Genomic DNA, 24,563 nt, shown 5'->3' with positions numbered 1-24,563 from the left:
GTATGTTGGACCGGGGTTCTTAGAGCCCTCTCTATTCTGTGTTTTTCCTTAGTAAAAATCAGATAGCAGGTTAGCTCATGCGCTGTGTGGAGCTGTGAAACGCTTCATAGAGCTGACTATGACTGTGTCATATTCTCTTTTTGTCGTTACATCGTATCATGGGTGTGGGGTCGTAAAGGGGTGAACTGGTAACCTTTCCTCTCCCCATTGTTCTGTCGGTCAGGGGTACACCCCCTGTCCTTCAAGGTTCCCGTCACGTGGCGGTTCGGCACGTTACGGGGGGGGGGGGGGGGGGGGGGGGAGGGAGTTCCTGGTCCCACGGCCTGGTATATTGGGCGTGTGCACCGCAGGAATTCCCCCGCCATAGAGTACGTCACCGTGCGCGTCTCTGTTGGTAGGACTTCCGTGTGCTGTTCAGGTCCATGTGATGGATCTGTTTTCAGGGGGGGTGGTCAGGGCTCCTCCTCACCAAGCGCCTATTCAGGCCTTCTGTGAGTTCGGACTCCTTCTTCCATGTGAGGAAGCCTCCATCAGAGTACAGAGCCTTCCTCCTCAGATTGTCAAAGTGAGTGGACCCTCTAGAAGGGTCCTTTTCTATTGTATGTATATTCGATTCAATTCGTTTATTGAGTGTGTATGGGTTCAGTGCCTCTTCCCCGGAGGCCCTAAAACCAGTTTTTTACATGGCTCAAGGTGCAATATATTCTTTTCAATCTGTACAGCTCGCGTGGGAAGTCTCTCTGGGGATCCCCGTCTCTTTCCTATGGGAGGGTGGTGGGATGTAAAAATGTGAACATTTTTTACCCCGGCTGTGTAGACTGGGATACATACTGTTGATGCTTCCTTCTTTCTATTCCAGAAGTGTTGGAGTTAGGGAGTGTCACACCCCTCTTGTCGTTCCCCTGGGCGCCTTGGGGATTCAATGACAGGTCTAAATAGCCTGTTCATTGATGGGGGTGTGTCCCGACGCACGTATAGTGCTAGCTCGCTGTAAACAGGCGATTGACTGGCACGCCTTGGTTGCTTGTGGTTGAAACAGCGTTTTTATAAAGCAACTGAGATGGGGGTTTTTCCTCTTCCGACGACCACATCCCATGACCTGGGTGGGTTGTCGACGGATTCTCGTTCATGTCTGGGGGATGATGACGGGATGGATCTGAACATATGTGGTGGGGTCTCACGCCCTTGGGGTGGGCCACCAGGCGCGGTTCGTCCGAACGTCTGGGTGGCGCCTTCTTTTCATGTTAAGATCAACACGCATATCTGCCCTTCTCCTGGAGTAGGCATGTCGGCATGGTTAGGGCACGGGACTGGTTCTGGTCACGCTGGTCCAGATCAGTTGAACCCGTTGTCCGCCGGGGATGCAGATCTGCTGTTCTGGTACCCTGAGGGACTTGGGCTTTTTTCAGGGGGAAAAATGCCAGGTCGGTCTGGGTGTCACAGGGTTAAGCGCTATGGAGACCCTGGTTGGGTATGTTTTTACTCAGCACTGTCGTCATGGCTTACAGCCATGCCATTCTGTACGCGCTCGATCTCGTCGGATCTCGGCCGCTACACAGGTTGGTCCTGGTTAGTACTTGGTTGGGAGACCGCCGGGGAATACCAGGTACGGTGTGCTTAGGGGCTGGTTCTCCATTATTTTTCGCTCCTCTCTCACGCATGGCGAAGAGGGGCCTGTGGGGGTGGTTTTTTGACCTCCTCTGGTGACCCTGTGCTTCCCGTACCGCCAGGCCCGGTCCGAAGTGATGTTTGCGACCCGTAGGCCTGGGTTAACCCTTTTTGGAAACTGAAACACTTGTACTGCGGTATAGCCGGTGTATACCCGCAGGTGTGTTTTGGAGTTTTTTCTTGAGGGGTTATAGGAACAACCACCGCATTGGGTAACACCGAGGTGGTTGATTCCCTGGTGTGTTGGAGCAGTGTCAACTCCCGGGTTCACCGTTTGAGGGTGCCCCTGCACGTTCATGACGTCTGCCAATCGTGTCAGCCTTCTCTGCCTCGACCCCTCTGGGTGGGGGTTTTTAAATGGAGGCTTGGTCATGCAACACCGCCAGCTTACGCTCCTTCCGCCGGGGCGGCTGTGTTCAGCTGTCCCCTCTGGCGCCTGTCTCGTCCGCAGTCTCCAGGCTAGGGTTAACAGCCTGTTGCCTGGTTTTTCCCCGGTGCGCTGCCTGCTTCCGTTGGTTAACCTTTTTTGTGTGCTTACGGCCATGCTGACTGCCTGTTCTGCAGGGTCAGTGTGCCAGGCGGTGTACTATTGGGGGGACAGGGCCCGCTCGGCTTACGGCCATACCAACCTGAACACGCCCGATCTCGTCCGATCTCGGAAGCTAAGCAGGTTCTGGCCTGGTTAGTACTTGGATGGGATTCCGCCTGGGAATACCAGGTGCAGTAACTGAGGGGCCTTTGTCCGAATACGCTGGCGATGTGGGGGGCGGGGCACTACGTGCCCACCTGGTGGGGTCTTGATGCTGGCATCATGGACTTCTCCGGGCCCCCATTTTAGGGAGTCCAGTCCTTTTGGTGGGTCTGGGTCTTCCTTCGTGCTCCGCTGCTACGGCCTTGCCACGGGGTTGGGTTTGCCCTTGACCCCGTGATTCTGGGGGCAGTAACGAGGTTGTTCCTCCGTTCGTTCCCGGGTGGCATGCGGGTTGTGCGTGTGTGTAGTCGTGGGGTCAAGCCACGGTCTGCTCACCCTGTGCGTTGAGTTGCTTGAGTGCCTCTTCGCACGGTCGGGTCCGTCGCCCTCCCGTGAAGCCCCTAATAGGGGGGGTGCCCGCCATTAGGGTGGGTCGGGGGGGCTCGGCCCTCCCTGTTCTGATGGTTTGTGGGGGGCTGTCAGCGGGGTGTATTTGTCGGCCGTTGGCTCTCGCTCGGCCTCCCTTGTGCAGAGAGCGATGCCGAGCGAGAGCGATACGATACAGAACGTTAGGTTATGACTATAACCAAGTTCTGTTAGTATAGCGACGCTCGGCATCCGACGCCGCTGCAGCCTTTGACCTCGCCTTGTGGCGAAAGCTTGGGAAGGAGGAGAGTGGGTGGCCCCACCCCTGCTTATATGGGTAAGCTGATAGGGGTGTGGTCAGACGAATATTGGGATTAAAGGTACATTGTGGTCTTTATTCAGTGCGCGTGCACGTATGCGAGATAGTGCAGAGAGCGATGCCGAGCGTCGCTATACTAACAGAACTTGGTTATAGTCATAACCTAACGTTAACCTTTCACTACCACACTACAGAAGGTTAACCTTTCACTACTACACTACTGAAGGCTAACCCTTTCACTACCACACTACAGAAGGTTAACCTTTCGGGCGGTCGGGTGGCGTAGCGGAGATTGCGCTCGTCACCAATGCAAGAGGCTGCGGTCTCGACTCCCAGAGTCAGCATTGCCTGCAGCTTGGGCCGATCGTCATACTAACTCATTTGGCTGAGTTAGCGGGAGGGAAGTCGTGGGTGGGAATCTGGCGTTGTGGACAGCGACGCCTACAGGTCAGGTCTGGGCGCCTGCTCAGCGAAAGGCAGGAAGTGGTGAAGGCAGCGTGACCTCCCACGTGTTACACTTCACCAATGAGAGTCCTCGCTGCCAGGTGAAAAGAGAGCCGCTGGCTGTCTCCGCATGTGTCGGAGGAAGCATGTGGTAGGCTTCAGGGTTCCCTTGTACCGACCAGTAGGGGGAACATGCGCACAACAACCAGGTAGGGGAGGGGGGGAATTGGCATAACGACTAAATTGGGATGGGGAGAAAAGCATAGAAAATCAGGCGGAGAAAAAGAGGATACAAAAAGAAGGTTAACCTTTCACTACCACACTACAAAGGGTTAACCTTTCACTACCACACTACAGGTTAACCTTTCACTACCACACTACAGAAGGTTAACCTTTCACTACAACACAACAGAAGGTAAAGATTTCACTACTACACTACTGAAGGCTAACCCTTTCACTACCACACTACAGAAGGTTAACCTTTCAATACCACACTACAGAAGGCTAACCCTTTCACTACCACACTACAGAAGGTTAACCATTTCACTACTGCACTACAGAAGGTTAACCTTTCACTACCACACTACAGAAGGTTAAAGGGGAACTATTTTACTATTTCTTTCGCTATTTGGGCACTTTTACACAATTCCTGTGAGTCTATGGAACACCTCTGTAATATATATATATTTTTTTATTCATTGTTTTGTATTTCTAATCAAGTCCTCAAAAACAGCATTTTTCTACTTCAAGATCTCGAGCCGTTTTGAGCCTGGGCTCCTAAACCACTGCGCCGTGCCGGCGCCGCCTGAACATTAACATGCAGCTGTGTCTTTCTGACATCACATATCGCGCACATTTTCAAATGACTCAGTTCAGTGAGGGTGAATATTGTGAGAGGAGAATTGGAAGAATGCGCCAATATGAGAATTTTGAGACATAGATCATATTAATATAAGTTCACATAGCTAGGAAACAATGCTAAACACTCAAAAAGGCCATTTATAAGATAGTTCCCCTTTAACCTTTCACTACCACACTACAGAAGATTAACCTTTCACTACCACACTACAGAAGGTTAACCTTTCACTACCACACTACAGAAGGTTAACCTTTCACTACCACACTACAGAAGGTTAACCTTTCACTACCACACTACAGAAGGTTAACCTTTCACTACCACACTACAGAAGGTTAACCTTTCACTACCACACTACAGAAGGTTAACCTTTCACTACCACACTACAGAAGGTTAACCTTTCACTACCACACTACAGAAGGTTAACCTTTCACTACCACACTACAGAAGGTTAACCTTTCACTACCACACTACAGAAGGTTAACCTTTCACTACCACACTACAGAAGGTTAACCTTTCACTACCACACTACAGAAGGTTAACCTTTCACTACCACACTACAGAAGGTTAACCTTTCACTACCACCATGATCGGCGACAAATGCAGCCCGGAGCCGACAGACGAGAGCAAAGTTCTGCGATGTGCGCGCATCCCGCGCACAGGCGTGACGGCCCTTATACGGGTCATCGAACATTAAGAGGTTAAGATGCAGTCTAGTTTACACAGACAACGCATTTCAAGCTAGAGTACAGCTCTTCCTCAGGCAGCATCAACATCATCATCATCATCATCATCATCATTTCTTGACATACAGTACTGTCAAGCTTCCCGTTTGAGACTGTCTGGGGTCATGTAGCAGGTATGATCACTGACAGAGTGTCATGACTGCACAGTAATGAATGTTCCTCGTCTCTTAGGGAGCCGCAGGCCCACCAGGGCCCCCCGGCCCCCCCGGCCCCGCTGTGCCCCTGGACAGGTTCCAGGTCAGTAAGGACATAACGTGGCCTCCTCTCTCCTTTTCCCTCACTGACTCGCAGACTTGTTTAGAGTTTTCTACATTGTTGGAAGGTAGAGAACATGGCTAACGATACCTTTATTGCTGCTCTAATATCAAGCCAGTGATTTTCCATTGAATATCAATGTCACCAATGTTGGTTTTGTTGTTGTTGTTGTTGTTTTTCTTTTTTTAAAGAAACACGCTAATACTATGATAAATGCGCTCACCATCTTTTCCAGAGTCAGTTAAAAAGATAGATACCAATTTCCTTGGAAGCGGGTACGGATCAGCTAGCCAAGCTGTTGGCCAAAACATCTCTCCTGGAGTTTTAGCTGATCCAGCCAGATAGCCTTTACTGAACACAGAGAGGAAATGTGTATGTTCCTTTTAAGAGGCCCTGAGGAGGTCTTCAAAGTTGGTCTACACAGGTTAATACAGTGGAATTAGGTCATTGTAAAGTGTCACCAACTATATGTCTATTTATATTTTGACCATGTATGACTTATTTAACCATACAACATACAGATGACAAGAACCCAGACATTGTTTTTTTGTTGTAAAATACGACTAAAACCCAAAGTCGACCGGTAACCTTTTTAATGTAAAACATCACTCACTCGCAAATGATCCGTTGCGATAGAGGGCGTAGCCAACAGCATTTCAAATGTCCTTCCGTTTGCCTCCTTATCCCTCGCTAGATGGACTGTTGAATACACGGAATAGACTATACTTGATTATACTTGTGTAGGCACTGTTGTTGTTAAATATACAAAATGTTATGACATGACACTCCATTTTTGCCAGAGATAATTACCCTAACCCTCCTCCCAATATTTTAATTCTATAGGGATTTGAGGACTCCAGATATGATCCCAGTAAGTCCACTTCTTATTCTAATTGCCTTGTGTGGAATACCTGGATTGGCGCTAACAACATTCTCTATTTCACTGGTGATCTACTCTGAGGTTTAACAGATTCCTGTTCCTTCCAGATTCTAGAGGGGATAAAGGTGATCGAGGGTCTCCGGGTATCCCTGGCATCCCAGGTAGGACACGAGCCTTTCTGATTCAACACTTCCACCCACAGAAAGGGCCCAAAGATGATTGTTTTCCCAATTGACCAATCTCAATTGAATTTTTGTTGTCCGTCCTAGGTCTCACCTCAAACTTTGATATTTACTCCTTCAAGGTAAGCCCGAACCCCCAGACACAATGCATGTTTATACAAAATGATTATTCAGCTAAAAGGAAAGCAAAAAAAGATTGCAGCCAACAGAGGTTGATATGCTTTCCACAAAGCCTCTGCAACATCCTCTGACACTTATCACTGAGAAAAAAGACTTGACAACTCGATTGCTCTGAGAGCAGCACCTCATTTTGATTCGAGCAATCGCATAGTTAGTCGTTTTTGTTTGTCCCGCCAATCTGTTCGACGATTGGGACAGTTTGAGTGAAGTATCTGCAAACCAATCAATCGTTATGGTCCAGTTTGGAGCAGATACAGTAATCATTAGGTCAAATGGCAGCTAAGATTCCAGCTTGCGAGTGCGACATCAGACTACAGTGTAGTGAGGTTAGCAACATTGTTGGGCTTGTTTTTTTATTAATAATAATAATAATACGCTTATTTTTTTATAATAATAATACATTTATATACTGCTTTTCAATAACCCAAAGACGCTGACAATAAGCAAAACAAAGAACAGAGAAACATAGAACCACAGGGAAACAAGCCACAGTATGAATACACAAGACATAAAACCATGAGTAACAAGCAACGAGTACAAAAGCCAGTAGTAGGGGGGGGGGGGGGCAGGAGACGGAGAGAAAGTAGCGAAGGGGAAAGGGAGGTGGTAAGTTGGAGGAGGGTGGTTATGGGTAGGGAAGGTTGAATGCTTGGCAGAACTGGTACATGTAGGTTTTGAGTCGGGATTTAAAGGTGGAGAGTGAGGGAGAGTCTCTGATGGTCTGAGGGAGGGTGTTCCAAAGTCGGGGGGCAGCTCGTGAGAATTCTTTACATGGTTGACTCATAGTTAATATGTCTCTGTCCTTCACCTTTGTTTCTGATTCGTTTATATATATTCAGGTACTTGGGGTCTTAGGGATAACGCCGGTCATTACTGTGAAATAAACGCTGACGTGAAGCAAAGAAATATATGACGTGAAATATTGATATGAAAAGGATTTTATTATAAATCGTAGCCAAATAGTCCAGCAGCAGAACTGCAAGCATTGCCATAGCAACGTAAATAAATGCTTGACGACAGTCCATTATTGTCCACAGGGGTCATTAAATGCACTGCAGAATGCGCTCATTGACCAATCAGAGTTGAGTGTTCAATATAATAATATGGATTAAATGTTTTTACAGCGGTGAGCCTTTTGTGTGGACCATGTCTTTATTTGTCTCTCTGTCCCCAGAATGAGATGAAAGGGGAGAGGGGCGACTTTGGCCTGAAAGGAGAGAAGGGAGAGTCGAGCGGAGGCCACTACGACTCCCACTATGGAGGGAGCGGACCTGGAGCACCAGGACCTCCAGTAGGATCATCTCGTCAAAATAATCAATAATAATAAAGCATGAATGAATAATGAAGACTGAAAACCAGTGTGAAGACACACTTGTATTGGCACGATGCAACATAGCCTACTATTCTAGAAAATCTCTTAAAGGTGCTGTAAGTGGCATTTTGTTGTTTGTTAAAATAAGCGGTCTACGTGTTAAAATGATGAAAATATGTTGTGTTTACTGCAAGGAGACCCATGTTGCTGACCAAACACTCTATATCAGTGATGACTGTTGGAATGTAGAGCTACTTAACACTTATTTTAACAAAATAATACCACTTACATCACATTCAATAAGATGTTATGATGGAACGTCAAGACAAAAATATCAGTCTTAGTTTTACAGGGTGTCAATCTGGGCTTCAGTCACTTGTCAGTCACTAGTCTTGTTTTCACAGGTAATGGAATACAAATAAAATGGGAAAACGTGAATACATACTGTTATAATATAGAGTTTACTAGTCTTTATATGAGGTTCAAATACTACCTGTGAAAGTCAAGTCCCAACTCCAGTAAAAAATAGTTCTTCTTCCCTCAGGGTCCTAGAGGAGACTCCGTCGTCGGCCCTCCAGGGCCCCAGGGCCCCTCTGGGCCCACAGGAAGAGGGTATGATGGTCGGCCCGGAACCCCTGGAACACCTGGGCCACCCGGGCCCCCAGGATCATCTCAGCCAGGGGTAGGACGGGGTGCACAGGGTGAGTTACATTCATACACACACACGCACGCATGCACGCACGCACGCACGCACGCACGCACGCATGCACGCACACGCACACACACACACACACACACACACAGACACACACACACACACACACACACACACACACACACACACACACACACACACACACACACACACACACATTAGAATCTTGGTCAATTATGTTTGTTTGTTTCGTCATGTTGAACCAAGTTAATTCCTGGACATTGATAAGCACATTCAGGCATCACAATACTATACACAAGTATGCTTTGGTCTAGATTTGGAGAGGTCTTTCTGCATGATCGCATTCACGTGCAGAAGGACAATAATGTAGAAAATGGGATTTCACAGGGTTGTCACTTTAGTCAGTTAAATCCACTATTCAATTAGTCGACAAATTATTAATCGCTAAAGATTCTCTTTAGTCGAGGACGACTCTAAAACACACATACTGTATCTCCTGAGCCGGTGTGTGCAGCCTGATATGATGATACTGGTTCTCAAAGTTGGGTCCAGGGACTCCCAGGGGTCCTTGAGGAGGTTCCATGGGGGTCCGCAGCAAAATGGGGAGCAGTCTCTCCTCTATTATCTCTCTACTTACAGTAGAGACAGTTATGGAATTCTGTACCAAATCATATCTAATAACAAATATCTCCTCACATGAGGAGCCCTGGGAAATAAGGGATCCATGATCGGTTACACTTGGGGGCAACAGTGGCTCGGGAGGTAGAGCAGTCGTCTGGTAATCCGGAGGTTCCCGGTTCGATTCCCGCTCCTCCCGGGCAGCGTGTCGAAGTGTCCTTGAGCAAGACACTTGACCCCTAATTGCTCCCAATGAGCAGGTCGGCACCTCCGCCGTCGGTGTGTGAATGTGTGAGTGAATGGGTAAAATGTGAGGACCAAATTGTGAAGCGCTTTGGATAAAAGCACTATATAAATGCAGCCATTTACACTTCAATCTGGGGGTGCTTGACATGAAAAGAACCACTGACGTCGGCTGACATGTTGTCCTCTGCTCTACCAGTCATCAACATCCCGGGACCTCCCGGCCCACCTGGCACTCCTGGAACACCTGGCCAGGGCTCAGGGGTGAGTTAACGTTCACACCATCCCAACTTCACATCCATACAGTACATCACTCGGAGTGGATCTGTCAGACAACTGCATTGTAAAACGACACACCTTGTGACCAATACAACAGTTTATACAGCATGCTGGTCATATTTAGCTGGTGGCTGGTGAGTTTGTCAAATCCACTAGCCACTTGGCTACTAGTTACTCAGCTGATAGAGTTGTGCCCTTCCTGCTGACTTGTCGTACAAAACTTGTAAGTCGCTTTGGATAAAAGCGTCAGCTAAATGACAAAATGTAAAATGTAAATGTAAATGTGTTGAAATCTATGGAAGATCAGTTGTATTCAAACATCTATTTTTTTCCTGTTTTCATTCAACATCCAAGTAAAATTCCATCTGCCAGGAGGAGCAAAACGTGTAGTTTCTCACCTTGCACCTAGTCGATCGTTATTAATGTGTGTGCGTGCGTGTGTGTGTGTGTGTGTGTGTGTGTGTGTGTGTGTGTGTGTGTGTGTGTGTGTGTGTGTGTGCATGTGCGCGCGTGTGTGTGTGTGTGTAGGTGATGGTGTTGAGTTCTTATGACACTATGGCAGCCTCAGCCAGAAGACAAGCGGAGGGGACACTGGTTTATGTCATCGAACAAACGGATCTCTACTTACGAGTGAGAGACGGAGTTCGCCAAGTCCAGGTACAAGATTGACTTCCTGTGTAATATACAGTAACATTCAATCAGCAATGACACAAAATCATTTAGCGTTTCATGTTTTTGTCAATACTCATAGAAGACTTTTGTTTATTTTGTTTCTTTCCCTCCAGCTCGGCCACTACATCCCTCTTCCCGCCGAAGACGTAAGTTTCCATATTATGATGTGATACGGTGATATGAGAGTTCAATTTCAGAAAACATATTAAAAATGTATAAAGAAAAAAATAAATATATAGAACTTGACTCTTCTTTGATCTCACATATCGTTAGCCTCATACGATAATTGCCTAAGTAATTTTTCAGGATTTTTGGAAAAGAAGAAAAAACACATTTTCCAGCAAATGTGTAAGAGTTTTTTATTTTTATTTTTAAAATAAGTTCCACAAGGTGTATCAACAAGTTTGCAAAAATATTAAAACACAACAACCATTGTGTAACAAAATAAGGTGACTTTTAAACAAAATATGTTGTGACTTAGGCATTTTATCCTCTTACGTACATACATGTCATACACTAGGCAGTTGTTTTACTTGACTAAGTCATGCGATCGCCGTCTGTGTATGTAACGTTAAAATGCACAAGTCACACGAGCGAGGCAGATGGGGATTTTTGAATGTAACAAGCGTTCTGATTGGCCGAGGACATGCAGCAGGGCGATGCAGCAGTGTGAGGAGAGTACAGTTAGGCAGAAAACTCAATTTGGCAAGAAAATGACTTAGGTAATTATCGTATGAGGCTAACGATATGGGATTAGAATTTTGAGAACTGCACCTTCTATTGACGAGACCACAATAGCTACTGGTTAAGGAGTGGTAGAATTCTGATAAAACATTCCAAAAGACTTGCACCTGAAAGGGTTAACTGGCCCTTTCCCCCACCCCATATAGCTGTGTATTGATGTACATTATGTTCATATATACTGTATATCACGCCCACAATTTGATTCTTCGCAGGGCAATGAGGTCGCAGCCGTGGACCCTCCACCAGTCGTCCATTACAACCCAGACCACCATTCCAGGACGGACACAGACCACTCTCAGCACCCGGTCCAGCCAGACCCTAGATATCCATCGCAGCCCGACCCGCGATATCCGTCTCAACCAGACCCCAGATACCCAACTCATCCAGACCCCAGATACCCAGCTCAACCAGACCCCAGATACCCGTCGCAACCAGACCCCAGATACCCAGCTCAACCAGACCATCCCCCTCCATCTCAACCGGACCTCCGTTACCCGGCACACTCTGACCCGCGACTACCGTTGCCTACCGATCCGCGGTACCCTAGTTACTCCGACCGCTTGAACCAGCCAGACGGTAGGACCCCGCCGCAGCACCCGCAGCAGCCCCCGCAACAGCCCCCGCAGCAGCCCCCACAGCAGCCCGCCCGGGTGCACCCGGTCACCCCCGCTCGGAGGCCCAGTCTGCCGGTGCATCACGCTCCTGAACATCATCACACTGCAGGCCCAAGTGTAAGTACTGGTCTGTGTGTAAGTACTGGTCTGTGTGTAAGTACTGGTCTGTGTGTAAGTACTGGGGCAGCGGTGGCCTAAAGGTTAGAGAAGCGGGTTTGTGACCGGAAGGTCGCCGGTTCGATCCCCGGGACCGGCAGGAACACCAACCGCTGAAGTGCCCTTGAGCAAGGCACTTAACCCCCAACTGCTCCAGTGGAGTTGCTCAGTGGCCAATGGTGTCGACTGTGGTTGTACTGGGCAGCTCCCAGGTGTGAATGGAACTGTGTGAATGTGAAGCAGAGCATTCCTGAAAAAGAGCATCCGTGCTCAGCGAACCTACCCTGGGTAAATAAAGGTTAAACAAACTTAGTATCTAATATTTACATTCTGAATATTGATAACCTGTGACTTCTTGCTGGTTCAAGAGTATTGGCAGGATTAGCAAACACACAAAAAAACAGATTTTCTGGCCATGTGTGGAGTTAGGTATCTTGTCAAATCATATTCGCACAGGCTCCAGGTTGTCCGTGACGGGGTTAAACTTACATTTTTGCCATAAAGAAATGCCTAAAAGCTATTAGAAGTTTATGCCTAGGATGGTAAAATGTTTTCTTGAATGTTTAACAACCCCCCTGAAGCAGATACAAATGATCACTCAAACCACTTCTCTGGAATCATGATGCCTTTATCACTTCATAGGATAATTAACAAGTTTACAATAATATGACATTATAACATATCCGACAACACGTACTAATTGGTAATAACATGGCATGTGATGAAAGGAAACACTTAAGTTACACGTATCAGTATTAACCAGAGAACCACTTACTAGAAGGAAGTTAAATTTTTTTTTATCCACTTTTTCTCCCATTTTTCTATATTTTCTCCCATCCCAATTTCGTATCATCCAATTCAACCCTCCCCTGTCACGAACGCTGTTTCTTGCCTCCCACAAGCCGGCTGCAATGTGGACTAAGTCATACATAGCACAAGTCCCCTCCGGTACTTGAGGTAACAGCAGTCGCATCTTTTCACCTGCGCAGCTCGATCTCTCAGTGTCGAGGAGTAACGCGTGGGAGGCTCACGCTGCCCCCGACACTTCCTGATTCTACTGCGCAGGCGCACCAACCGACTTGTAGGAGTCGCTTGTTCACAACGTTCGATCCCCACCCTTCAGTTTTCCCTCCCCGTAATACGGCCAATGTGTATTACTGCGGACGACCAGCTAAACTGAAAACAATGTGGAGAGCTGGATTCGAACACGCGAATCCTAGCGTCTCCACACTGGTGGCGAGTGCCTTGCCCACTACACCACCTAGCTGCCCTAGAAGGAAGTTACATTTAACGACCTGACCAACAGAGGAAAGTCAGTAGTAGTCAAAGAGTTAAGTTAACATCCTATCACCCATTGTCCTGGCCCGACCCCCAACCCCCTGTGGCCCTGTCCTCCCCCCTGTGGCCCTGTCCTCCCCCCTGAGGCCCTGTCCCCCCCTCCTGTGGCCCTGTCCTCCCCCCTGTGGCCCTGTCCTCCCCCATGTGGCCATGATATAACTTTGTATTGAATGGTGTGGGTTAAATGTTGTCAGGGAGATCATATATCTGCTCCTAATACTCTTTGCACTTCAAATCACATGAAAGACTAACCTATCTTTGGAACTCCAGATTGACTTACACTTTATGGAGTGAGGGTCAGATGGGGTCACAGGTCACCACATTATACCCTATGTCTCCCTTCTCAAAGTTACACCCAGGAACAAACCCTAGGGATAATAACCATGTTGTAACGTTTGTCTAATCTATATGATAAATGTGCTCCCATATAAATGACATCAACTTATTCCCCAATATTACATTCAATTGTTGTGTAATTGAACTCAAATATCCTTTGTCTCTTATTATCCTATATGTAGCTGTAACATGAAGAACTATTGAACACCACAGGCGAGGTCATCTAAGATTAACTACTCTGTTGGCTAGATGCTTACGAATGTTACAACCTGACACCAGAGCAAGAGAGACGGCTACATTGATGCTAGTTGTACGGGGAGTAAATGATCAGGCTACATTACTAATACAATATTGATAAATATTATAATTCTATGGTGATTTTGGGCACATCACCCCCTATCATATAATGTGATCAGAAATTAAATTAATCTTTTAAGGTAATGAAGCCCAAAAGGCACCCACCTCAGAGAATCACCCAAACACAAAAATTCAGATTTTCCGACTGTGTCTCAAATCCAATTCATATGATAAAAAAAAAGTCAGCTATATATACTGTATATAGCATAAGTATATACAGTATATATGGTACTAGTATATACAGTATATATAATATTAGTATATACAGTATATATAGTATTAGTATATAGTATACAGTATATATAGCACTAGTATATACAGTATATATAGTTATAGTATTAGTGTATGCTGGTACGCACGTTGAACTTGTAATTATGTCATGTTGGTTGAAAGCAGTTGTTGTTTGCCCCCCACCCCCCAGCTCCACCTGATAGCCCTGAACAGCGTCCAGACAGGCTCCATGCGAGGCATTCGCGGGGCAGACTACCTCTGTTTCGCTCAGGCTCGAGCCATCGGGATGAAGGGAACGTTCAGGGCTTTCCTCTCCTCCAAGCTCCAGGACCTGTACAGCATAGTGCGGAGGTCTGACCGGGACAATATGCCCATCGTCAATCTGAAGGTACTGGGGGAGGGGGGTTTACTAGATCAACCAATAAAGTATGAACCTGCTTTTAGTAGAGGCAGCTTTGCCAGCAATTACAGCCACAAGTCTATTTTGATAGATGGGTCAATTGGTGTTGTGGCCAACTCCATACAAAGGGCCCGGTTAAAACCCTTTCACTACCACACTACAGAAGGTTAACCTTTCACTACCACACTATGTGGCAGTGAAAAGGTTAACCTTCTGTATTTTCGCAGTGAACGGGTTAACCCTTTGGTAGTGTGGTAGTGAAAGGGTTAAACTTGACTTCATCACATGTAACCCTGATTGTGTAGTATTATTAATATGAATGTCAAATGATTTGTGATGATGTATGTGAAAAGTATTTATTTATTTTTAAATGTAAAGGTGCTATAGATAACATTCAGCCACTAGATGTCGCACTAGAGCACCAGCATGTCATTCATCCAATCAGGTGCATTCCACGTGGGAAAATGGGAAGTATGGAGGGATGGGATGCGTGAATATTAAAGGCAACCAACTTGTGTTCAGCTTTTCGTTCAGCGTTTCTCTGATTGGCCACACGGCCACGTGACCGCCCTAGCACACGCCCTTTTCCGCTGAGAGACGCGGCAGAAGCGCTGGTCGAACCAACGCGCTGGTCGAACCAGTTCAGACAGAGGCGTTTATTTATATTAATAAACAAATCTACAAGAAACACTGGTGTTCTGTTGTGTGACTGTACTAAACTCTTCCACCACATGACCGACATTTGACATACAGTACACCTCCTATCTATGTTGGGATTATGTTTGGTCATGACAAAACAATAAAAATCGCTACTGTTAGTAACGCTGCCACCACCCACTTCAATGACAGAGCTCTCATATTTGCGAATGCATAAACTATATCTTAAATTATGGCGATGTGTCTAATATGGCTGTCGCGAAGTCATTGATAAGCGACAGCCATAGATAAGCGACAGCCATATTAGACACATAGCCATAATTTAAGATATAGTTTATGCATTCGCAAAATATGAGAGCGCTGTCATTGAAGGGCTTCCTACAACGGAGCCCGCTGCTGCTGCTGCTGGAGCTGAAGTGATGTACAGTGACGAGTGAATCTGGTAGTTGGTTGTTAAAAACGCGAAACATAATAACGTTACGCTTTCTAGTTCAGCGCATTTCATAACTGTATGGGCTTTGTTTATACTTCAGAGGTGATGTACAGTGACGAGTGAATCTGGTAGTTGGTTGTTAAAAACGCGAAACATAATAATCAGTCAGCAGCGCTCCACTGCTACCGCAGCTGAACACAAGTTGGTTGGTACAGCAGCTGAACACAAGTTGGTTGGTACACAAGTTGGTTGCCCGCGCTGCCGCTAGCTCCTTGGATTTCATTTGGGACGTGGGACGGCTGCCGCTTGCCTGCGCGTGGGGGCGGGGGGTCGCGGCCAATCAGAGAAAAGCCGAACACAGGTTGGTTGCCTTTAATATTCACGCGGATGGGATACATGCATACATGTAAACAACATAAATTTTGAACCTGCACATTTTTTTTAATCAATAACCTTTTTGGGGGGCACCTTTCTAAAAGCTCTGTGGTAATATTATTATTATTATTTTTGTAAATGATTACTCAACATAAAAATGTTATCTATAGCACCTTTAACACATTCCTTGCCAGCCATTGTACCCATCATTGTACCTAGTCTGCCAGCGCTATAAGTCTATGGAGTGGCTCACCTTCTTTGCAGGGCTATAACTTTTGAAATTGTATTGCTATATTGTCATTACTATGGCCCATTCAACATCGATTATCTATCGTTCAGGATGTGGGAACGTTATATATTTTTTTCATTCATACATTCAACAAAAATACCTTCTAGAATATAAGTATGTTTTTATCGTTTTCTGCAGTAATTCCTAGAACGTGAGTTATAGGCTTAAACGCATATATAGATTATCGATTGCCGTTTCCCCCCCATACACGCTATATAAAAGAATTCAACTGTATATGATCGGTATACGTTATGCTTCATCATGCGTGAAGGAAAGGGGGGGAGGGGTCGTTTATAATTCCCCGATCATCAGTAAATGCTTTATGTAGGTTGGGTGATATATTGATCAGATCGGTTTGCTCACAAGGAAACTCACAATTGGGTTGAAAATAACGTTATATTCCTCTTACCGTGGGTCAAAGAGACTGGCGGTGAAAGATCCCAAGTATACGACGCCGATCGCCTAGGTCCATTTCCGGTTTGTATGTCGCAATAAACGCCGAAATCTGTCGGGAGTCTTGCAACGATATGTGACGGCCGGATGAGTTTAATCGACGCACATCAGCCATATCCTGTAGGCGAGTGTAACTCGCCCGACCATCCACCAGGCGGCGGTATTGAGCCGTTGTTGCCGTCACCTATAGGGTCCAGCTGCAGCGTTGCGGGTGTATTATATGAATTATGAATGCCATGGCGAAAAAATGAAATATTGATCTCAAAATCGCTGGACAGCGTTATTGGCAGAATGCGCATGGTGGCCAATATCGCTGTAAAGCGTTTTTGGCACAGAAAGTGTTAACCATCTTAAGCCCGGAGCCCTATTTTCTGAAAATCTGCCTAAAATACATACCTATGTAAATGGAATATTGCTCCACTTCTACAAGGTTCATTTGCATGTCCTTGGTATCTAGGGACATCTATGGACCTCAGTGAATGTATTCCCAGTGTCAGAAATATTGTGTCTATTACTAGGCTTGCTTAAATTGTGATGAAACAAAGGAGAATATGAATTATGATTTTTCTTTGCATCTTTGACAGTGAATAACACCATGCTAAAAGTGACCAGACATGAAAAACTGCCACTGAGCTCGTTCAGTACCTTCTTGAGATCACATGTACAAAAAATCTAATAAAGGGAAGATGATTAAACAGAAGGTTTTGTAGATACAGTACTGAATTCTCCCATCCGGACCAATGCAATTTGAAATATTATTATAGAATATAGAATAGCAGGCCTATAAATTACTTTATTATAGCCAATTCACACATTTATGGATTGGGCCAAATCTTATCTTTCAATTGGCCAAGTTCAATTTGGATTTAGTATCACCAGGCGTGCATGAAGAACAGATAATGAAATCTACTGTATGTAGATTTCAAATCGGATGGTTGCTAAATGCTCAAAATAGGGGAGACAGACTAACTGTGCTCCAATATATGCCAATAACATTCAGTTTTGTGGTATATAATCCAGAGTAATAAGAGAATAAAAAAAATTCATAAGCAAGTCATTTGTTTGACGGGAGCTAGAAGCCTTTGGGAAGTGTAGTTTTCAAAAATTCCAACGCTCATGGAAAGCTCTGGATGTCCTCTTCTCAAAATGACTCAAATGACTACAATTCAGCGACTTCCGGTAATTCAAAATGGCGGATTTCTCTGATTTTCTGGACAAACTGACATCGTTCTGCTTGTCTAGGATGAGGTTCTGTTCGACAGCTGGGAGGCCGTCTTCGGGGACCGCAGGATGAAGGACAACGTGCCCATCTACTCCTTCGACGGCAGAGACGTCCTCACAGACGACGCATGGTGAGACTGGAACAGGATTACTAGAGTAACCACGTATTGTTACTTAAGTACTGCACTTAAGTACAAATTGTATATAGTATTAGTATATACCGCGTATATGGTATTAGGATACAGTATATATCTGTGTTAGATTTGGTTATTTCAGCCTTCATCGTTGATCGCTATCAGTCTTCATCGCCTCTCCTGGCCGTGTCTGCGTTGTGTTGATTTAGTTCACGAGGCAATCGTTCGGTGGAATTCTCTCCTCCCACGCGCTTACTGGCTGAGACACCCCTATCTCTTCCCACTGTTGCATTCGGACAATCGTACGCCGAGTCGTCATTTCATATTAGAAGGCTTGTTTATTTGCATAAACAAAGGTCTTGTACAGAATGAAAAAAATTGAAAGTCTTTAAAAGGTTTAACGAAATTAATAAGTTCTATCTCTCTTGGTTGTGCTATCTCTCCTCACTCACTAGCGGCCTATAGTTCACTAATAATAATAATAATAATAATAATAATAATAATAATAATAATAATAATAATAATAATAATAATAATAATAATAATAATAATAATAATAATAATAATAATACATCTATTTTATATAGCGCTTTTCCAGGTGCTCAAAGCCGCTTTACATGGGTAGAAGAGACAAAACTATGGCAAAACAAAAACAGAACAAAAATAATACATGACAAAATAAAATAAAACCGACAGAATTAGAGGTCAAAAGCCAGATTGAAAAGGTGGGTTTTGAGGGCTTATTTAAAAGATGTCATGGTGTTTGCATCACGGATATGGCTGGGGAGGGCATTCCAGAGGGAGGGGGCAGCAGCAGCAAAGGCCCTGTCGCCCCAGGTCCGGAGCTTGGTCGTGGGAGGTGTTAGGAGGTTGGCATCAGCAGACCTAAGGCGACGGGTGGGCGTGTGACGGTGGAGGAGGTCGGACAGGTAGGGAGGGGCAAGGTTGTTGAGGGCTTTAAATGTGATGAGAAGTATTTTAAATTGTATCCTGTATTTGATCGGAAGCCAATGGAGGTCGTGGAGGACAGGGGTGATGTGATCAGAGCGACGGGTGGAGGTGAGCATGCGGGCAGCAGAGTTTTGGACATATTGGAGTTTATTGAGGATAGTGTTTGGTGAGCCGTTTCAGCAGCGGAGAGTGATAGGGAGGGGCGGAGACGAGCAATGTTCCGGAGGTGGTAGAAGGCCGTTTTTGTTATGTGGTTCACATGGGGGATGAAAGAAAGGGTGGAGTCCAGGATGATGCCAAGGTTACGGACGTGAGTGGAGGGGGTGACAATGGAACCATCAATATTTAGGGAGAAATCCTGGGTGTGGCTGGTGAGGGATTTTGGACCGATAATGATGATTTCTGATTTATTGCAGTTTAGTTTGAGAAAGTTATTTTGCATCCATGTTTTGATATCTGTGAGGCAGGTGGTGAGGGTGGAGAGAGTGGCTGGAGTGATAGTCTTGGTGGAGAGGTAGAGCTGAGTGTCGTCTGCATAACAATGGAAGCGGAGGCCATGTTGGCGGAGAATCAGACCAAGTGGAAGGATGTAGAGAATGAAGATACTGTGTGAAGTACTGAGCCTTGGGGGACACCATGAGTGATGGGGGCAGTGGGGGATTTGCAATTGTTGATGTAGATGAATTGGTGCCTGTATGAGAGGTATGATTGGAGCAAGGTGAGGGGGATTCTGGAGATGCCAACGGAGGACTGGAGACGAGTGATGAGGATGGGGTGACTGATAGTGTCAAAAGCAGCGCTGAGGTCTAGGAGGATGAGGATGGAGAGGGAACCAGAGTCGGCAGAGAGGAGTATGTCGTTGGTGACCTTTAGAAGAGCAGTTTCTGTGCTGTGTCTGGTGCGGAATCTGGATTGAAAGGTATCATAAAGGTTATTGTTGTCGAGGTAGGATTTTAATTGGGAGGCAATGGCTCGCTCAATGATTTGAGAGGAAGGGGAGGTTGGAAATGGGGCGGAAATTATCACGGGTTTCAGGGTTGAGTCCGGGTTTTTTTAGTAAGGGGGTGACAGAAGCAATTTTGATATACTATATATACTGTATATATATGGTACCATATGAAAGATATGGCTTGTTTTTGTTGTTTATTAAAAGCAAATTGTGTATGTAAACTAAATACCTATATCCAGAGCTTTCCCTAATAGCCACTTTTAAACTCCAGTTTAGGGAAAGCTCTGGATATAGGTATTTAGTTTACATACACAATTTGCTTTTAATAAACAATGAAAACAAGCCATATCTTTCATATGGTACTATATATACAGTATATATAGTATTAGTATACACAGTATATGGTATTAGTATATATAGTGTTAGTATATACTGTACAGTATATATAGTATTAGTATATAGTATTAGTGCTTTACTTGAGCATTTCCATTTTAGGGGCCTCCACTACATTTCAAAGCAAATATTTTACATTTTACTCTTTCATATAAAAATTCACCTTTTAACTTTCGCAACTGAGAATTCTATGTCTATTTTACCATGTTCACAAACATTGCCAATGTAAACAATCCCTTTTTACAGCATCATAAAACATTAAAACACATGTAATCATTGTCTACCGTTAGTCCTCATCAATTTGGGAGTGACTAACATTTCTCTAATACTACGTTGTGAATTTGACCAACTTCTTCTCTCTCTCAGGCCAGAGAAGATGTTATGGCACGGCTCCACCCCCGCGGGGCACCGGCAGGTGGACCACTACTGCGAGACGTGGCGCGTCGGCGACCAGGCAGTGACGGGCATGGCCTCCTCCCTGCGGGACGGCGGCCTGGTCCAGCAGAGCTCCTCAAGTTGCACCAACTCCTACACTGTGCTGTGCATCGAGAACAGCTACGTCGGCCCGTCCAATAGATAGGCCCTCACACACACGCTGACCATACCAGTATCAGCTGGACGAAAACGAACCAACATCACTTAATACAGCTTCAAATCATTCAGAGTCCGAAACAAAGCTGCGTGCAACACAATCACATACCTATCTATGCACAGCAGGTGGAGCTTTGTAAATAAGTGTATTTTGTTTCTCTCCGGCTAGTGATTAGCCTATATGTTCGATACCCACTTCCACATGGTGCTATACATTGAAAGTACCCCTAGAGGTTGAAGTTGAACAGCCATCATCACAACCCACCCGAACTGTGCCGTTCTGGGCCGGCCTTGTATTCCATTTCCTTATTTCCTTCCTAATCATAATTCCTGTAACTCGGGTATCGTATACATTCCTAGGCCCAGTGTGGGCTAGCTAGAGGAACTAGACTCAGAACAGAAAAAGGGTATACCACTGCGTTTTCAGCTGTTCAAATAAAGTCTGCATAACCTGACCGACCCCCGTCCTCCCTCCGTCCCTCCCACCCTGCCCAGCACTGTGAAAGGACTCAAGAAATTACACAACATAGAAATGAACTCTTACCCCACAGTTTGTCTCCATCCCGAGTCACGGCTGCAGCTGACCAAACAACCTTGTTGCACATGCATACCTATAGTAGAGCTCTTTGGTAGATTCTGTGACGTGTTGCTGAATGATCGAGGATCTTTCCCAATACCTCATTTCAAAAGTAGTACATGGGCTGGATGGCGACATTGGATGATAAACGTTATTTGATAATATGATTAACGTAACCTTATCACATTTGTGTACAACTCTTTGCACGTGGCGTTCGGTGAAAGCAAGCAAGGCAAGCTGCTGATAGACCTTTTAGATGTTCCACAATCATCGAGGTACATAGTTCCAACTTTTGAGGCCAAGCTTAATGTTGCATTTTTGTATATGAAATGTATAATTGTTCATTTTTATCTTGTTGTAATTTTATACACTGTTGTAATCTGTACATTTAACCCATAGCACTTGAATAACAGCATTTTTATTTTTGCTTTTGACATCAAAGGGAAGATGATATTTTCAAATGTTTTTAGCAATAACAAAGAAATATTTATTTTTGATTAACAAAAGTAGTTTTAATAACCATACTGTGTGCAGTGATTACTTGTTTACACCACAATAATTAAGTTAACATTTAGTATCAAATATGACGTACTATTAATAAAAGTATGTAGACCCTACACACAGATTTGTCTCTGCATGTAGAATTAAAAAGAAAATGCTTAAGGGTGAGATTCTGCGGGGGAAATGAAATGATCAGCATTCCAAGGGGGACATGCAGACATTTTCTGCAATATGCAAACAAATTAAACTTGTGTACAGATATGAGATTAGGATTCAGCCATAAATATGGTTTTCTTGTCTATGCACTGTTGATGAGGGGCTCTGTTTTTGTCTTTGTTTTGTTTTTTATTGCTAGAATTATTAGGCTTTTGTATCCAAAAACTAAAAATGCACTGCAGCTAGGCGACTTGTGTTTCCAAATCTAACGAAAATGGAATCTGATATCAAAATTAAAATGGGTTGTAAAATGTAATTCCCGAGTACCAGGGGAACCATATGAGTTGACAGTGCTGTACATTTTTATATATATATAATTTACTCTCCAGATATCCTTTTTTCTGATATGTGAGCAATGTTCTAAAATGCTGCATTTCATGAATAAACTATGGTGTTAAAATAAGGATGTCCATAGGTGTTTTTTTCTTTAAGAAAAATAAAGAAAAAACATTTTCCTCTCACCTTCCCCGTCTTTAATATTATAAGAAAGACTTTTCAGCTATTGCCACTTTTTCTTTTTAACACACTGCTTTAAACCCATTTCATTTTTTAAGCCAAATGCCCTTCAAATCACTAATAAAAACCCAACTTAAATAAACAAAGTGCTATTCTTCCCCGAAAAAACTGATTGGATTTATTTGTAAATCAAAAATAAACATCGGATTTAAAAGTTAACAAAGATACTCAGTGTCTTTTCTTTTACATCAATAATATAAGTTCACAGTCATTTGTCATGTTTTCAGCAAAGATGAAAATAAATTGAAAAATTGATTGAAATTTTAACTCAATTGTAACATACTAAAATTGGTATAGTGTACTGAACGGTAAGTAAGAACATACATTTTGCACAAGTTTATGACAATTCTTTCAGGTTCAGGATACAAACCAATTGACCATAATTCACACTGAATCCATTTTGTTCTTGTGTCGTGCTCAGGTTGAGATTCCTTTGGTGGGAGCAGGGTGGAAAGGAATCCCAAGTAACCCAGGCATGGAATAAGAGCAACGTGGCTGCTGTGTGAATATGGTCAAACTATATTATTCAAGTACTGACAGATAAAAAAAAAATTATAATAATAATTAAAATCACAACAGTCTCAAAATGTGTGTAGTCATTACAACAAATAATGATATAAAGTTGTATCATCTGCTACTGGACATTTCCAAGATAAGCAGTTCCATTTTAACAACAATATAAACTTCCCATTCTTAAAGCTCTTCTTCAACCCAGAGTTCAGAAGACTTAGACCTTCACTTCAGACCACTGTACTTTAAGATAAGGTGCTATACAGTATGTGAGAAAATGGTAAACACACACATTTACAGAAAATGACCAGAGATCTAGAAATGACCAGCGATCTAAAAATAAGAAAGACATGTTTGTTAATAACAGTCATTTCTTTCATATTTCCTATAGTCCTTCATCTCAGTAGCACAAATCCCAGATTATTTATTTTATTCCTATGGATCATCAATACAAACTCAAGAAATCCAACTTTCAATCAGAGTGGATGATGCGTCACACTGCAAGAAGCAAAACAAAGAAGCTCTTCAATAGTATTTCAACAACTAAATTAAGTCTTTTTAAATAAAATCTTGTAATGTAACCTAATAAAAAAATAAAGTGTACTGTATTTTACAGCCACATACATTAAATAAAATGTAGGCACTCCTAACTATTGAAAATGTGTAAATGCTTGAGTTGAAACATTTTATAAAAATGCTAAGTGCTATCAACAATCTAAGTTACTAATAACTTAATAAGTTGTTCTCATAACTTCAAAGCCTTTTCCAAATACCCACAGCATTGTCCACACGCAATCAATAATCAAGCTGGCAATCAATAATCAAGCTAGCATTGACGACAATAGGAGTGTACCTAAAAAAAGATGTTACATAAAAATTCAGCCCACAAACTACTAGAATATGCTATTCAAAAGCGAAGTCATAGTGATGATCGCATAGCAATCGTGTGAACCTTTGATGAGAAGGGCAACCAACTCTCACTAGAGCACACCTATACGGTATACGAATGTACGAAGGTCTCAAACTTTGAGCTCGTTTAGAATAATGTGGATTTTCCACAGTTCTGTTTTATAACAAGCCATGACGCTTATCACCAATATCTACAACATCAGGTAGTGGAAGGAAACTAAGCAAAATTTAGACCATTTCTTCTTGGTCCCTCATTTCATATAATGATTTGTAGTGTAAAACAGTGCTTTCATTTACAAATTAGTAGAAATATTGCTAAATTAAA

At 44.0% G+C, this 24,563-nt stretch overlaps 1 protein-coding gene across 1 annotated transcript in view; it reads left to right on the top strand.

The window, feature by feature from the left end:
- LOC311229684 (uncharacterized protein) overlaps nt 1-22,882 on the top strand; it is a 79,424-nt gene extending 56,542 nt beyond the window's left edge. Inside the window, exons 30-42 of the mRNA XM_084315759.1 lie at nt 5,262-5,327; nt 6,189-6,216; nt 6,333-6,386; nt 6,495-6,529; nt 7,762-7,878; nt 8,444-8,600; nt 9,636-9,700; nt 10,244-10,372; nt 10,501-10,533; nt 11,344-11,862; nt 14,354-14,551; nt 18,013-18,122; nt 20,785-22,882. Coding sequence (XP_084171885.1) covers nt 5,262-5,327; nt 6,189-6,216; nt 6,333-6,386; nt 6,495-6,529; nt 7,762-7,878; nt 8,444-8,600; nt 9,636-9,700; nt 10,244-10,372; nt 10,501-10,533; nt 11,344-11,862; nt 14,354-14,551; nt 18,013-18,122; nt 20,785-20,998 — 1,725 coding nt within the window. The 3' untranslated portion in view covers nt 20,999-22,882. The remainder of the gene's footprint in view (nt 1-5,261; nt 5,328-6,188; nt 6,217-6,332; nt 6,387-6,494; nt 6,530-7,761; nt 7,879-8,443; nt 8,601-9,635; nt 9,701-10,243; nt 10,373-10,500; nt 10,534-11,343; nt 11,863-14,353; nt 14,552-18,012; nt 18,123-20,784) is intronic.
- The last annotated feature ends 1,681 nt before the right edge of the window (nt 22,883-24,563 follow it).

This window comes from Notolepis coatsorum (genome assembly GCF_963971535.1).
Source record: "Notolepis coatsorum genome assembly, chromosome: 1".
In the NCBI taxonomy this organism is placed as follows: Eukaryota; Metazoa; Chordata; class Actinopteri; order Aulopiformes; family Paralepididae; genus Notolepis; species Notolepis coatsorum.
The sequence above is the reverse complement of the archived record's forward strand: the minus strand, read 5'-3'. Positions and strand labels throughout refer to the sequence as shown.